General features: G+C 49.9%; 1 protein-coding gene across 1 annotated transcript in view; it reads right to left on the bottom strand.

The window, feature by feature from the left end:
• LOC134338929 (5'-nucleotidase domain-containing protein 2-like) overlaps positions 1 to 17391 on the bottom strand; it is a 32269-nt gene that overhangs the window by 7044 nt on the left and 7834 nt on the right. The window contains exons 2-11 of the mRNA XM_063035134.1: positions 15452 to 15636; positions 15270 to 15344; positions 14963 to 15018; positions 14264 to 14357; positions 14014 to 14142; positions 13353 to 13413; positions 13004 to 13106; positions 11904 to 12005; positions 3346 to 3427; positions 1280 to 1366 (exon numbers count right to left, since the gene is read on the bottom strand). Coding sequence (XP_062891204.1) covers positions 1280 to 1366; positions 3346 to 3427; positions 11904 to 12005; positions 13004 to 13106; positions 13353 to 13413; positions 14014 to 14142; positions 14264 to 14357; positions 14963 to 15018; positions 15270 to 15344; positions 15452 to 15636 — 974 coding nt within the window. The remainder of the gene's footprint in view (positions 1 to 1279; positions 1367 to 3345; positions 3428 to 11903; positions 12006 to 13003; positions 13107 to 13352; positions 13414 to 14013; positions 14143 to 14263; positions 14358 to 14962; positions 15019 to 15269; positions 15345 to 15451; positions 15637 to 17391) is intronic.

The following is a 17391-nucleotide window of genomic DNA, read 5'->3' as shown; positions in this document are numbered from 1 at the left end:
ATGTTCTTGGTATTTATTGTCTTTTTTTTATTGTTTATTATTATTTCTTTCTTCTTGTATTTACACAGTTTGTTATCTTTTGCATGCCAGTCCACAAAAATGCTGGAGAAACTTAGCCGGCCAAACAGAAGTTCGAAGTTCAAAGCAAATTTATATCAAAAGTACATTTACATTTATTTTCTTGTCGACATACTCACTAATCCATAACAGAATCAATGAAAGACCAGACCAACTTGGGAGTATTTGAATGTGAGTCCATTGGTTGTGGGAACAGTAGTGATGAGGCAGGTGAAGTTATTCCCTTTGTTTCAAGAGCCTGATGGTTGACAATAGACAATAGGTGCAGGAGTAGGCCATTTGGCCCTTCGAGCCAGCACCCACCATTCACTGTGATCTTGGCTGATCATCCACAATCAGTACCCTTTTCCTGCCTTCTCCCTATATCCCTTCACTCCGCTATCTTTAAGAGCGCTATCTAACTCTTTCTTGAAAGCATCCAGAGAATTGGCCTCCACTGCCTTCTGAGGCAGAGCATTCCACAGAACCACAACCCTCTGTGTGAAAAAGTTTTTCCTCAACTCCGTTCTAAATTGTCTACCCCTTATTCTTAAACTGTGGCCTCTGGTTCTGGACTCCCCCAACATTGGGAACATGTCTCCTGCCTCTAGCGTGTCCAATCCCTTAATAATCTTATATGTTTCAATCAGATCCCCTCTCATCCTTCTAAATTCCAGTGTATACAAGCCCAGTCGCTCCAATCTTTCAACATATGACACTCCCGCCATCCCTGGAATTAACCCAGTGAACCTACGCTGCACTCCCTCCATAGCAAGAATGTCCTTCCTCAAATTTGGAGACCAAAACTGTTGAGGGGTAATAACTGTTCCTGAACCTGGTGGTGCGAGTCCTGAGGCTCCTTCTACCCAGTGGCAGCAGTGAAAAGAGAGCATGACCTGGGTGGTGGGGGTCCCTGATGATGGATGCTGCTTTCCTGGGACGATATTCCATCTAGATGTGCTCAGTAGTGGGAGGGCTTTACCTGACTGGGCTGTATTCACCACTTTTGTAGGATCGACAGAAAGGAATAAAGAAGTTTTGTTTTGTGAATGCTGTGTATCTGATGCTCCGTGCCTCTGCAAGCTTTTCATGATCCGCCCCCGACCCTGCACCCGCTGTGCGTACCGATGCATTTCACAATGACCTGACGCCCCTCACACTGGCCCCTCTTGGACCTAGGGAGGGCCCCGCCCAGAGATGGGACATCAGGGGCCGTACTTACCGCGAGGTCGCTGTAGAGGTGGTCCCCGAAGTAAAGCACCTTCGATCCCCGCCAGCCGGTGAGCCGCAGGAACTCCACCAGGTTCCCCTGCAGGGAGGGAAGGAGGGAGAGGGATGAGAGCTCCCTCCAACGCTGACGCATGGGGAAACAGGAGGAGGCCGAGGGTAGGGAGGGGAGACACACACAGAGAGAGCGAGGGACAATACATTTTGGCAAACTAGGACTCGGTAACCATTGAGCAGCTGGATTGCCATGGTTAAAAATAACAACCAAAAACAAGAACAAAGACAGAAAAAGCTGCCAGTTCTGAGCAGGCCGAGCAGCATCCGTGGGCGGGAGAAACTGGCTGACACTTCGGGTGTAGTGCAGACACACGAGCCCGCAGAGGCTGCTGGATGATCTGGGACAGCTGGGGTGTAATGTTGCAACTGTACGAGGTGAGGCCACACTTCGGGGTATTCTGTCCAACCAGTCACGGGAAGGTTCTTAAGATTAGCTTTGTTCATCCCGTGTACACCGAAACATACAGTGTATGCAATACACACATAGTTTCAGAGCAGGAGGTTATGCTGCGACTGTACAGGTCACTGGCGAGGCCACACCAGGAGCACTGTGCCCAGTTATGGCCTCCTTACTCGAGGAACGATACATTGGCTTTGGAGGTTCACCAGGTTGATCCTGGAGATGGGGCCATACATCGAAGGTGAGAGGGGGTAGGTGAGGGGCAAGTCTTTTACTCAGAGAGTGGTGGATGCTTGGAATGCGCTGCCTGGGTTGGTGGAGGAGGCAAATACATTAGAGACTTTAGGATAGGCACATGAATGTGCAGAAGATGTACGGATATAGACATGGTATAGGTGAGAGGGATTAGTGTTTGGGTATTCTTCATTTTCTTTTTTGCTGGTCCGGCACAATATTCTGGGCTGAATGGCCTGCTCCTGTGCTGTAAAACACAACAGAAATACGTTCTCTTTCTATGATGGGGTTTAGCCTATGAGGAGAGATTGGGCTGCCTGGGACTATGCTCACTGGGATTCAGGGGAATGAGAGGAAATCCAATGAGTCAGCTGGGACGAGCTGGAATTCAGGGGAATGAGGGGTATCCTATTGATTCAGCTGGGATGAGCTGGAATTCAGAGAAATGAGAGGAGACCCTATTGATTCAGCTGGGACAAGCTGGAATTCAGGGGAATGAAGGGTATCCTATTGATTCAGCTGGGATGTGCTGGAATTCAGGGAATGAGAGGGGATCTTATGGATACAAAATTCTGAAAGATGGAGGCAAGAAAATTGCTTCCACTGGTAATTGAGACTAGAATCAGAAGACATAGCCTCAAGATTCGGGGTAACAGATTTAGTGCACAGATGAGGAAGAACTGCTTTTCCCTGAGAGTGGCGAATCTGTGGAATTCAGGGAAGCAGTATAGCTCATCTCGTTAATATATTTTACTTTATTTAGAGATACAGTGTGGAATAGGCCCCTCCCGTCCAATGAGCCACACCCCAAGCAATCCCAGCCTGACCACGGGACAATTTACAATGACCAACTAACCTATTTTTGGACTGTGGGAGAAGGAAACCCACACATTGTGCAGGGACAATGTATAAACATCTTACGGAGGACGCCAGGAGTGATGCCCTGAGCTGTAATAGCATCATGTTGGCCGCTAGGGTAATAGCACCCACACATATGGCACAGATAATTAGCAGGGAAATTGAGGGCTAGGGGGAAAGAGGCAGGTCACAGCTCAGATCAGCTGTGGTCTCATCGGATGGCGCAGCAGGCTCGACGGGCCAAATGGTTCATGCTCCCATTTCTTACATTCATCCTGACACACACACACACTCGTCTCAGGTGGGCTTTCACCAACTCAAGAGCCGACCAAGGGACGACAACAGCAGCCAGAGGCGGGGGTCATCGGGCACAGTCGTGATTGCGGTAAGACCCGATGGGTTTCGGAGCTGGAGGAGTTTCTCTTCGGGCGGTGGGGGAGGGGGATGCCTTGCTGAGTGCGGGATCTGGGAAACCCCCGGAACGCCCCCGTGTCAGAATGCCGGGACCTCACCTGCTTGTAGATCTTCCCCTTCTGCAGTTTGGTGATCTTGTGCCACAGAAGGTCACCGTTCTCATCCAGGCGACGGAAGGGTCTTCGTTTAGCAGGGGTGCGGAGGCAGGGCGTGGGGTGGGGAGAGGAGAAAAGACGTTAACGGACATTAACGCAAGCAGAAGCAAGAACTGTCCAACTGCTCCATTCCACGAGGAGTCTGAGGAGATTCAGAATGTCACAAAGACTTGAGCAAATTTCTACGGATGTACAGTGGAGAGCATTCGGACTCGTTGCATCACCGTCTGGTATGCAGGGGCTACTGCACAGCTTCGGAAAAAGCTGCAGTAGGCATCACGGGCACTCTCCTCCCTATAAGGTCACAAGACATTGGAGCAGAATGAGGCCATTTGGCCCATCGAGTCTGCTCGGCCATTCTGTCATGGCTGCTCCATTTCCCTCCCAACTCCATTCTCTTGCCTTCTCCCCCTCAACTTTTCACACCCTGACTAATTAAGAATTTATCAATCTTTGTCTTAAATACACCCAATAATCTGGCCTTCACAGCGGCCTGTGGCAACGAATTCCAGATTCACTGTTATGGACCCCTACCATCAGCCGTGGGGTCTGTGGACCCCAGTTCGGGAGGCACTGCACCATTTGGAGGCTGTGCCCTCTGGTCCTAGACTCCCCCACTATCGGAAACATCCTCTCCACACACACTCTATCTGTGCCCTCTGGTCCTAGGCTCCCCCACTATAGGAAACATCCTCTCTACTTCCTCTGTGTCCTCTCGTCCTAGACTCCCCCACTATCAGAAACATCCTCTCCACACCCACTCTATCTGTGCCCTCTGGTCCCAGACTCCCCCACTATAGGGAACATCCTCTCCACACCCACTCTTGGGCGTTCAAATTCGAATGGGTTTCAATGAGATTCTTCTGAATTCCAGTGAGTTCAGGCCCACACTCTTCATCTGAAAGGCCTTTCAACCCTAGAATCATTCTTCAGCCTCTCCAATGTCAGCACATCCTTTCTTAGATAAGGGGTCGAAAAGGTCCGCACCAGAGGACATCTTGAAAAGGTGATGACTCAAAAAGGCAGAATCCATCATTAAGAACCCCCATCACCCAGGATGTGCCCTCTTCTCATTGGTATCATCAAGGTACAGGAGCCTGAAGGCACATACTCAACGTTTTAGAAACAGCTTCTTCCCCTCCACCAGATTTCTGAACAATGAAACGGACCTCACAATTTTGCTTTCTTTGTGCATGATTTATTGTTACACATTTCTAATTGTAAGTTAGAGTATTGTTTTTGTATTGGACTGTATTGCTGCTCAAAACAAATATCACACTCGCTTCTGATTCTCAAGGCAGTACACGGTAACTTGTATACATACAGGTCTGTGCAGAAGTCTTAGGCATATACAGCTGGGGTGCCTAAGACTTTAGCATGGTACTGCAATTTTAAAAGATATAGATGTGTAAAAGAGGATTATTGAGGTAGGGTTTAGAAATCTGATGGCAGTGGGAAAGAAGCTGTTCCTAAAACAGTGTGAATTCTTAAATCTCCATCCTAAATCTACTCCTGGGTGGTGGGTGGAGATACAGTACATCTCTACCAAAGGAGGTGTAAGGTGCTCCTTCCCTCTGCGAGCCTGCAGGCCACCCGTGGGCACGGTGTAGCAGTGGCTTAGCCCCTGATCAGGGTGACGGGAAGCCATGGGGATAGGTGGTGGATGGTCATATCAGCAGCCATTGCATATCACAAGTCCTGGATATGTGACTACTGATGCCAGGAAGACGATCTCCAAAGGGTATTGATAATGGCTGGAGGTCACCTGCCTCGTGAAGAAACTACTTGGCTCTTGGCAAAATCTTTCTAGAGTCATGGTCATGTTCGCCCATGTCATACCACATGGCACATAACGACTGACCAAAATCTACTCCCCCGAATCTTGGGCCCATGTCCCCTAGCTCTAGTCTCGCCCATGAGTGGAAACAACTTTCCTGCCCATGATGAAGGGTCTCGGCCCGAAACGTCGGCTCTTTATTCCTCTCTCATGTGCCGAGTTCCTCCAGCGTTTTAAGTCTTAGAAAAGTACAGCACAGAAACAGACCCACCTAGTCTGTGCTGAAACGTTTAAACTGCCTACTCCCATCGACCAGCCACAGGACCACAGCCGTCCATATCCCTACCATCCATCTCACTATCCAAACTTCTCTTAAATGTTAAAAATCGAGTTCACATGCACTACTTGTGCTGGCAGCTCGTTCCACTTTCACGACCCTGAGTGAAGAAGTTTCCCTTAAACTTTTCACCTTTCACCCTTAACCCATGACCTCTGATTGTAGTCCCACCCAACCTCAGTGGAAAAAGCCTGCTTGCATTTATCCTATTTAACCCCCTCATAATTTTGTATACCTCTATCAAATCTCCCTCAATCTTCTACGTTCCAAGGAAGACAGCCCTAACCTATTCAGTCTTTCCTTATAACTCAGATCCTCCAGTCCTGGCAACATCCTTGTAAATTTTCTCTGTACCCTTTCAATCTTATTTGCATCTGTCCTGGGTGGGGAGGGTGTCTGTGTGTGTGTCTCTCTCCCCCATGTCTACATCTATCTCTCCATCTCTGTGTGTGTGTCTGTCTGTCTCTCTCCCCCACCGTGTGTGTCAATGTCTTTCTCTCCGTGTGCGTGTGTGTGTGTGTGTGTCTGTCTCCCCCCCCACCATGTGCCCGTGTGTGTTTCTCCCCCGTGTCGCTGTCCCCCCTCCCATGTGTGTGTGTCTCTCCCCCCAATGTGTGCCTATGTCTCTCTCTCCCTCTGTGTGTGTGTGTGTGTGTGTGTCTCTCTCTCCACCCCCGTGTGTGTCAATGTCTCTCTTTTCCCCCACTCCCGTGTGTCTGTGTGTTAGTGACACTGGATTTCCAGCATCTGCAGAATCTCTTGTGATCCTGCCTCTGTCCCTTTCAAAACTTTATACGTTTCTGCAAGATTCCCCTTCTTCCCCCCCCCCTCACCCCCGTTCATCTGAATTCCGGAGAGTATAATCCCGGGTGACTCAATCTCTCCTCAAGGGCTCGTTCCTCCCTCATCTCTGGAACCTACCTAGTTTACCTCCTCTGTCGTCTCCAAAGCCAGTAATATTTTCCTTCAAGTAAGCCAGGGATTAAAAAAGTCAAGTAAAAAAACAAGACAGACCATCAAGAACGCGGCAGGGAAGTGCGCACGTCACAAATTGTTCCATTTGAGATATGATAGGGCTCAGTAATGGGGATTAAAGGGATCTGCCAAAGAACTATTCAATGGCATTCGAACAAACTTTCCCGACCGCGTGGCTCTCAGTTGCCAGGCAATGCCCCTCCTTGGCAACGGGAACCAGGACTTTTGTTCTCCGGCCCGGGCAGAAGTGAACTGTGTTTACCCAGCACGGAAACAGCCCACGGTGCCTCCCTACGCTGGCTTACCCACGCGTACCCTGCATCCCCACCCCCGAGCCTGTGAGGAGTTTGTGTGTTCTCCCCGTGACCGCGTGGGTTTCCTCCGGGTGTTCCGGTTTCCTCCCATAGTCCAAAGGGGCATCAGTTGGTAGTTTAACTGGTCACTGTAAAATGTCCCGTGATTAGGCTAGGGTTAAATCGGAAGTTTTAAGGGCTGGAAGAGACTATTCAGGGCTGACCTCAATAAATAATTAAAGTCTCCAAGTTCAGGAGCAACTACTTCCCTTCAACCACTTGGTTCTGAGACCAACCGGCACACCCCTAATTATTTCCTCAGTACAGCGACACTGTGGCCGCTTTGCACTATAAATGGACTGGGTTTTTTTCCTGTTCCAATTGTGTTCTTTCTTGGAAAAATTGTGTAATTTTAACTGATGTTGTTCTCGTGAATGTTGTCTCTCTGATGCTCTGAGACTGTGATGCTGCTGTAAGTAAGTTTATTTCCCCCATCGCACCTGTCTGAACATGTCTGAACTACTGACGTCCACAGTCACAAGCAAATGCTTTTGAGAGGCTGGTCAAGGACTACGTGTGCGGCTTGCTGCCACCCCACACTGGACCCACTACAATTCCCCTACCAACTCAACTGATCGACAGAAGATGCCACAGCACCATACACCATCCTCAGTCACCCGGAGAAGAGGGATGCTTATGTTAGAATGCTAGTCTTGGACTACTCCCCCCACCCCACCCCGGGCTCGACAGGGAGCTCAGAGACCTCGGCCCGCACCCCGCCTTGTGCAGACTTCCTGTCAGATCGCCGGCAGATGGTAAGTATGGGCACCCTCACCTCTGCCCCTCAACACAGGAGACCCCCAGGGCTGTGTCCTGAGCCCCCTCTTCTACACCCTAGACACCCACGACTGTGTTGCCACGCACAGCTGATCAAATCTGCAGATAACACGACATTGAAAAGCCTTAATTCCAAGAATGATGAGACAGTATACAGAGGAAAAGTCAACACCCTGGCACAGTGATGCCAAGAACACAGCCGCTCCCTCAATGTCGAAAAAAAAACAAAGGAGTTGATTGCAGATTACAGGAGGAACAGAGAGCGGCTAGCCCCTATTGACATCAATGGCACTGTCGTTGAGAGGGTGAGTTTCAAGTTCCTCGGTATACACATCACCGAGGATCTCACCTGACTGCACATACCCGCTGTGTGGTGATAAAAGCAGAACAGCGCACCTTTCACCTCAGACGGCTGAAGAAGATTGGCACGAGTCCCCAGATCCTAAAGACTTTCTACAGGGGCACCATCGAGAGCATCCTGACTGGCTGTGTTACTGCCTGGTACGGGAACTGTACTTCCCTCAATCGCAGGGCACTGGAGAGGGTGGTGCTGACAGCCCAGAGCATCTGTGGATGCGAACTTTCCTCACTTACAGCAGCAGGTGCGTAATAAGAGCCCGGAGTCTCGTCAGGGACTCCAGCCACCCCGACCACTTCAGCTGCTACAGTCTGGCAAACGGTACCACAGCATTCAGCCCAGGACCAACAGGCTCCGGGACAGCTTCTTTCACCAGGCCATCAGAATTATCGATACACTTTGACCAGATTGTGTATCTGACTGGACACAAAACAATTATCTACGTAACCTTCGTGTTTGGAGCAATACCCTCCCACATTTCCCCTTTTTATTGCTTGCACACAGCGACGGAGATGCAACATAAAGATTTTTACTCCCTTGGATGTAAGAAATAAAATACACACGGACTTGTCTGTCTAATGATAAATATCACTCTGACCAGTGCCCAGGAACAGAAAAAGCCAACAGAAAGTGGTGGGCACAGCCGAGGCAAAGCCCTTTCCACCACTGAGCACATCTACAAGCAGCGCTACACTGGAAAGTAGCATCCATCATCAAAGAATCCCACTCCCCCACCCCACCGTACCATCCAGGACATTCCCTCTTCCCGCTGCTGCCGTCGGGAAGGAGGTACAGGAGTCTTAGGTCCCATGCCACCAGGTTCAGGAACAGCTATCGCCCCTCAACCATCAGGGGCACATCACTCCCCGTTTGCAGTAGCTACAGGACGCACTGCCTGCAGAAGGCAACATCTGTCCTGAACTGGCACGCAAAATTTCCATCACCACACTGATTCTATGACCCACAGGCTCACTCTCAAGGAGTCTACAACTCCTGTTCTCAGAGTTATTTACCGTTGCAAGAAAAAGTTTATGAACCCTTTGCAATTACCTGGTTTTCTGCATTAATTACTCACAAAATGTTTTTCCCCCTCTCTTTATGAATTGATAAGAGGAGAATTAGTTGTCCTTTTTTATTATATATTGTATATTTGCATATTACTGTGTATGATTATGATAATATCTATTTCATCTTTGTTTATATTGCTGCTGATATATATATTTGAGATAATTCTCCCTTCGTCTGTATATGTTCTCTCTAATCAATGAAAAGATTAATAAAGAAAAGAACCCTTTGCAATTACCTGGTTTTCTGCATTAATTACTCATTACTAATCACTAATTAATCACTAATTACTCATAAAATGTGGTCTGATGTTCATCTAAATCACAATAATACACAAACACAATCTGCCTAAACTAATAACACACAAACAATTATGTCTTTATTGAAAACAGTGTTTAGTCATTCACAGTCCAGGCTGGAAAAAGTATGTGCGAACCTTTGTATTTAATAACTGGTAGAACCTCCTTTAGCAGCAATAACATCCACCAAACATTTCCTGTAGCTGCTGTTCAGACTTGCACAACGGCAAGGAGGAATTTTAGACCATTCCTCCACGTTTCAGTCCCTCAGCATTTCTGAAATACCTTCCATGAACAGCCCTCTTCAGGTCATTCCACAGCATCTCATTTGGGTTAAGGTCTGGACTCTGAGTTGGCCACTCCAAAACACAATTTTTTTTAAACCATTCTGTTGTGGATTCACTCATGTGTTTCGGATCATTGTCTTGTTGCATCATGCAACTTCTAAGCTGCAGGTGATGGACTGCTACCCTGACATTCTCCTGTAAAAATCTTGATAAAATTTTGAATTCACTGTTCCCTCAATGATTGCAAGCTGTCCAGGCCCTGAGGCAGTAAAGCAGCCCTAAACCACCATGCTCCCTCCCAAATGCTTCACAGTTGGGATGAGGTTTTGGTGTTGGTCTGCAGTGCCCTTTCTCCTCCACACATAGCAATGGGCATTTCTGCAAACAAAGTTCAACTTTTGTCTCATCCGTCCACAAAACATTGTCCCAAAAGCATAGTGGAACATCCAGGTGGTCTTCTGCAAACTTGAGATGTGCAGCAATACTTTTTTTTAAGGAGGGTACCACTTCCTCCGTGGTGTCCTTCCGTGAAGACACCATTCTTGTTCAGTGTTTTTCTTAAGAGTGGACACATGAACAAAGACTTTAGAAGTTCCACAGATTTCTGCAGGTCTTTTGCTGTTACCCTTGGGTTTTTTTTTACCTGTCTTTCAGCATTGCATGTTGTGCTCTTGGTGTGATCTTTGCAGGACGCCAACTCCGAGGGAGAGTAGCAACAGTACTGAATTTCCTCCATTTGTACACAATTTCTCTTACTGTGGACTGATGGACACTCGGGTCTTTAGAAATGCCTTTGTAGCCTTTTCCAGCTTCACATATCTTCCCCTAAGGTCTCAAAGTTGTTTTGATCGAGGCATGGTGCACATAGACAGACCTTTCTTGAGAAGAGCAGGCCCTGACAGTAACCTGACTTAGTGCGTTTTTGTGTGTATATATGGCAGGCACCTCTATAACCCGCACCCCCAATCTCATCTCATTGACTGGAACAACTGACTCCAAATAGCTTTCGGAGAAGGCATTACCCCAGAGGTTCACATACTTTTTTTGAACCTAGACTGTGATTAAATTCTCTCAGTTTTAACGAGAGGGAGTACAATTGTTTGTGTGTTACTAGTTTAGGCAAATTGTGTTTGTCTATTATTGTGACTTAGGTGAAGATCAGATTACATTTCATGAGTAATTAATGCAGAAAACGAGGTAATTGCAAAGGTTCACAAACTTTTTCTTGCCACTGCGTACATTTGTTAATTTTGCACATTTTTGTCAGTTTTTGTTTATGCAGTTTTTCATAAATTCTACCACATTTCTCTACTTTCAAAAGTTCAAAGCAAATTTATTATCAAACTGTATATGTCACTATATACGACCCCGAGATTCATTTTCATGCAAGCTTTCACAGTAGATCAGAGAAATAATATAGAATCAATGAGAAATGACACACGAAGATGGACAGGCGACCAAAGGGCAACGGAAGACAAACTGCAAAGACGATCAGAGAAATTATACGAGAATATGAACCCCTGACAGTGAGTCCATAGGTTGTGAAATCAGTTCAGTGCTGAGGTGAGTAAAGTTGGCCAGGCTGGTTCAGGAGCCTGAAGGCTCAATGGTATAATTGTTCTTGTAAATGCCTGCAACAAAATGAACCTCAGGGTTGTATATGGTGACATATGCACACAGGGGACACCTTGTTAGCTCCCCCCAACCCCCCCCGCCCTCACTGGGCGTACGCTCTGGTCTTCTGCTGTAGCCCGTCCATTGCCAGGTTCGACGTGTTGTGCGTTCAGAGATGCTCTTTTGCACACCACTGTTGTAACGCGTAGTTACTTGAGTTACTGTCACCTTCCAGTCAGCTTGAACCAGTCTGGCCGTTCTCCTTTGACCTCTCTCATTAACAAGGCGTTTTCACCCACAGAACTCCTGCTTACTGGATTTTTTTTTTCGCACCGTTCTCTGTAAACTCTAGGGACTGTTATGCATGAAAACCCCAGGAGTTTCTGAGAAACTCAAACCACCCCATCTGGCACCAACAATCAATCCACGGTTACTCAAATCACATTCCTTCCCCATTCTGTTATTTGGTCTGAACAACAACTGAACCTCCTGACCATGCCTGCATGCTTTTATGCATTGGGTTGATGCTATGTGATTGGCTGATTAGATACTTGCATTAACGAGGTGTACAGACGTACTTAATAAAGTGACCACTGAGCATACGTAGAACAAAGAACTTTGACCAAGCTGGGCACAGATCCCCATAGGACGGTACTCACTTAATGCTATCGTTGAAAAAGTGGGGCTTGTCAGCCTGCACGATGATGACATCGAAGAGTTCCCTCCAGTCCCGGCCCACCATGTAGCTCATTCCCTTGTCACTGGGAGAAGGGAGAGACAGGGTCAGTCGAGAGAAGGCACGGCCGACAAGGAGGTTGGCTCCACCTGGGCTAGCCAAGTGAGTGGCATGGTTACAACAACGGGTCAGAGGAAGGTGAAGGGAACTTCTCGGCTTGCTGGGGTGGAGTTAGTCCATGCACTCCACATCCACCACATTACCTTCCCCATCTACAAGTCAGGAGTGTGATGGGACGCTCCCCTCTCCCTGGGTGGAGTTAGTCCATGCACTCCACATCCACCACATTACCCTTCCCCCCCCCATTGCAAATCAGGAATGTCACAGGACAACCTCCACGTCCCTGGGTGCCTGTGCACTCCACACCCACATTACCTTTCCCCACCCTACGTCAACAGTGTGATGAGACACTCCCCACCTCCCTGGGTGGAGTTAGTCCATGAACTCCACATCCACTTCATTACCTTTCCCCACTTCTAAAAGTCAGGAGTGACTGGTCTCCACTTAACCGACTGGCGTTAGTCCATGCACTCCACATCCACCACTTTACGTCCCACAACACCCCCCCCACAGCATCACACCACCCCCCCCACCACTGTACAAGCGAGGAGTGTCAGGACTGCGACGAAACACTCCCCATTTATAGTGAGTATGACTTCAACAACTCTCGAGGAACTCAACACTATTCTTGCTTAAATTGTTCCCTCTCTCCACCACAGTGGCCACACCATCTGCAGAATGCACCGCAGTCCCTCTCCTGGGATTTTCAGACAGTCTTGCCCAAGGTCACCCTTTCTCACTCCGAGGGCAATGGGCGCAGGGGAACAACACAACCTACTGGTTCACCCCTCCTCCACTTGGAAATCTACCGGCCATTCCTTCAATGTCATCCAGTGAACTCCTTCCCCACACGGTCTAGGAGACAGCTCACCCACAACCTCTCAACGGGAGCTAGATAGAAGGCGAAGGGCTGGGGGTGGGCAGCAAAGCAGACAGACGAAAGGGCAGTTGAATCACACTCACACAAAGCTGAAAGGGCTGTTGGTGATGAGGAAGAGTGTCTTCCCATTCTTCACCAGGTGCTGAAGGACAGCAAACGTCTCTTCACCGCGGAGAATATACTTCTCTGTGAAATCAGAAAGACAAGAGAACTGAGAGCACAGCTCTGCGTCCAACCCCGGGAGCGTGTGTCTAGATACTGTAAAGGGAGCTTCGCTCTGCATCCAACCCCGGGAGCGTGTGATGGAACGGTGTGGAGGGAGCTTCACTCTGTGTCTGACCCCAGGAGTGTGTGATGGGACGGTGTGGAGGGAGCTTCACTCTGTGTCTGACCCCGGGTGTGTGAGATGGTGACGGGATGGTGCAGACTTACCAAGGTCCTCCATAACCCACTTGTACATAAATCCTTTGATATGAACCTGTGCGATAGCGTCCTGTGAAGGGAAGAAGGAGGGATGAGAGAGGCTCGGGAAACAAGGTCGGCGGGGGGGGGGGGGAGCGGACGACAGGGATTTAATCCCGAGGCCATTCTGCCCCTTGAGCCAGTAACACAGGAACAGGAGGACACCACTGCGACCCACAACTGAGAGTTAGTGCCATATTCCCTTCGCCTCACCCACTGTGGAAGCACGCCCTCCGGTCCAAGGGGCTTATGCCCCCCTCTCGACCACCAATCGTCGCACTATATTGCCCCATGTTCTCCCCGATTCTTCCCCCTCACCAACAGACAGCGACCCTGCAGATTTGCTGGGATGTAGGAGGGAACCGAGTGACTGGTGGGACGGCGGGGAGGGGGCCACACACCGGGAGAACAGGCAGAGTCCACACTCACACCGAGACAGATCCAGAGACTGCGAGAGACCCACAACAAACAATGAAGACACAGACACAAACAGCGAGAAAGAGACGCGCGCACACAGATCACATCAAAGCAGCACAAAGACCACTTGCATCCCACCCGCCCCCCGCCAACCCAAATCGCCAAGGGCGCTGCTGCCTGTCGTCTCAGCAGTCTGCCTCCCGCTGCCACTGACCGTGATGTCCCGGTAGAGGTGCAGGGGGTCGAACTCGATGTCGTGGCTGAGGAAGTAGTCGTTGGTGACGGCGAGCAGGGTGACCTCGGGGATGGAGAACACATCCATGTACTGCCGGACCACCGGGCCCTGCGGACGGGAGCGAGTGATGGAGACAGAGAGAGAGGGAGGTCAGAGTCCGGTCACAGGCAGGGCAGGAGGGAGGGCGGAGGCAGGAGAGGGAGGGAGGTAGGTACCTAGGAAGCCTCACCTTGCCGTAGAAGCCGCTGACCTGTTGCAGGGGGATGTGGTGGGTGCCGTGGTACATGGCCAATACCTCGTCGTCAGGCACCGGCTGCAGACCCCTGGCGGAGAGAGACACAGAGCCGTCAGCGTCGGAAGCCGGCGGGGGGTGAGGTGAGGGGGTGGGGGAGGTGCTCTGCGCTGTGGGACGGGCTGTGTACCAGTGCACCAGCACCGCTGGCGGCAGCGACAGAGGTGACACCCACGACCCGAATTACCCCCACTACGGCAGCGGCGGTGGGCACCCAACAGTCCAAACCAGGGTGGGCCAGTTAGCAGGAGGGGCTGGAGGGAGGAGAGAAGGAGGCATCTACTCCGGTGAGTGTGGAGGGAAGGGTGACCAGTAGTGGGGGGTGGGGGGGATAGATGGGAGTGGGGCGACGGGTGGTGCAAAGGGTCTTACGGAGGTGGGGGGAGAGGAGAGACACTGGACTCAAAGCAGAGAGAGTGGTGAGTGCGTGGAATGCACTGCCAGCAATGGTGATGGAGGCGAATACAACAGGGTCTTTAAGAGACAGATGGGGACATGGAGTTGGGAAAACTAGAGAGCTATGCGGCAGGGAACTCCTAGGCAGTTTCTAGAGGGGGTTACATGGTCGGACGACACTGTGGACCGAGGGGCCTGTAATGCACCGTAGATTTCTATGTCCTATGTAGCATGACTGACCTGTATACAGAGCCCATCTGTATGTAATGGAAGGCATCGATCTTCATCAGAATCCCCTGCAGGGAGAGAGTGATAGTCAGTGTGGAGCGTACAACCCGAGAGGGGGGCAATAGAGGATGGAGAGGGGTGATCTGGGGGTGGGGGGGGGAGACAGGGAGAGAGTGCAGAGTAACAGACTGGGGGGGGTGTGGACAGAGAGGGGTAACAGACTGAGGTGGTGATTAATCCTCGGTGAATGAGCCCCGAGGCAGGGTTCTCGACCCGCTGCTGCTCCTGGGGACAGGGGAATGCGGTAAGTGGGGTCTACCTTGTTGATGTCGTAGTGAAGTCCGCGGATGGCGAAGTCCGGCCAGTACGTGTAGTCCTTGAGTCCCTGCGGATACTGCAAGGAGAGAGAAAGGGACAAGGGATGGTCAGCGTGGTCTGCACTCCCACCCGCGGGCGGAGTCCCCGAGGCGGGCGCTGCCCGCCACCACCCCCCGCGCCCACCTTGTACTGCTCGATCAGGATGTCCATGGCCGTGTTGTAGATCATGGCGTTGAGCGAGCTGGAGTAGAGGGCCAGCGTGTAGTCGTAGTCGAAGCCGTACACCTCGATGTCGCCCAGGCACACCTCGTTGTTGGCGTAGATGGTAGACGAGTTCAGGAGATTGCACACCCCGGGAGGCACGAGATCTGGAGGAAGAGGAGAGAGGGGGAGACAGACAGAGAGAGCTTGATTAATCTGTCCCGATTATATTTGAGATACAGCATGGAACAGGCCCCTGTGGCACTCAGAAGCATCCCATCAATTTAACCTGAACCTAATCACAGGACAATTTACAATGCGCGATTAACCTACTAACCGGTACATCTTTGGACTGTGGGAGGAAACCCACAGGGTCACGGGAAGGAAAGTACAAACTTACTTACAGGGGGCGCCGGAGATGAACTCTGAACTCTGACACCCCGACCTGCCATAGCTAACTGCTAGGCTACCGTGGCGCCCTATACCCTCGCGAGACATGCTCTCTAATCCAGGCAGCAACCTGGTGAAGCTCTCCAAACTTCCACATCCTTCCTATAATGAGGCAACCAGCACTCAGCAATGTTGGAAGCAATGGTATGCAAACCCCGACTCTCGATGGTGAGAGAGAGCCTGCAGGTCCTCGAGTCGGGGAGCTCTGACAAGCGACGCGGCAGGCAACATCGAAACGGCACGTTGTGGTCTCCCCTCTGGCCGTCGCAGGAACGATATCTCTCCCCCTCACTCGTGAGAGAAAGAGCCCATATGAGATGTTGAAGTGTTGGGATGGACAGTAGCTTTCGACGGAATCTACATAATGGCCTCTTTGGGGGCTTTCCTATTGCTTGCCAGGTAGGGGGGTAGGGGAGGGGTTGCATTCCTGGGGGCTACTAATAGAAGAAGGGGTTGGGGGAGAGGAGTTGATGCCTGTGCGTGTTAGGGGGAGGGGGGCTTAGGGGGTTCTAACGTTTTCTGTCATTCATTCTTCCGAGTTTTTTTCTGTTTCTTGGATGTCTGTGAAAAGCAAGAATTTCAGGGGGTATACTCTATACAACCTCTGATATTGAATTGAACCGTTGAACTCCTAAACTCAAACTACTTTGCTCACTTTGGAACTGGCTTGGTGGGACATCAGGGAAAAGAGGAGTTGGGCCGAAGGGCCTGTTTTCCAGCTGAAGTACTTTACAACCCCATCCCATTGTCAAATTTTAGTATTTCTGTTTGTACTTATGCATTTTCCCATAGTTCTATTGCATTTCTTCATTCCCCTGCAAATGCCTACAAGAAAATAAACCTCAAGGCAGTATATGATGACGTACATTCAGAGTATGCTCATGGTCTCCTGCTGCTGTAGCCTATCCATTTCAAGATTCGACCTGTTCAGAGACGCTCTTCTGCACACCACTGCTGTAATGCGCTGTGTTTGAGTTACTTCCTGTCAGCCTGACCCAGTCTCGACCATTATCCTCCAACCTATCTCATTAACAAGGCCTTTTCGCCCACAGAACTGCCGCTCACTGGATTTTTAAATTATATTTTCATGCCATTCTCTGTAAACTCCAGAGACTGCTGTGCTGAAGATCCCAGGAGTTCGAAGATGCTCGGACCGCCCCGTTCAGCACCAACAGTCATTCCCCCGTCACATTCCTTCCCCCATTCTGATGTTTGGTCTGAACAACAACTGAACCTCTTGGCCGTGTCGGTGTGCTTTTACTCACTGAGCCGCTGCCACGCGATTGGCTGATCAGATATTTGCTTTAAGAGTAGGTGTACCTTATAATGCAGCCAGTGAATATACACTGGGGGAGGAAGGGGTGTGTAATGAAAGTCCATGCGTAGCATTCACAGAGGAAATATGGTTCAAGTGGTAATAACAAATATGAAAATAACAAATATGAAAGCAAAGCAGAAAATAGTTGAAAGTC

The sequence above is a fragment of the Mobula hypostoma genome, chromosome 28, assembly GCF_963921235.1.
Source record: "Mobula hypostoma chromosome 28, sMobHyp1.1, whole genome shotgun sequence".
Classification (NCBI taxonomy): domain Eukaryota; kingdom Metazoa; phylum Chordata; class Chondrichthyes; order Myliobatiformes; family Myliobatidae; genus Mobula; species Mobula hypostoma.
The sequence above is the reverse complement of the archived record's forward strand: the minus strand, read 5'-3'. Positions and strand labels throughout refer to the sequence as shown.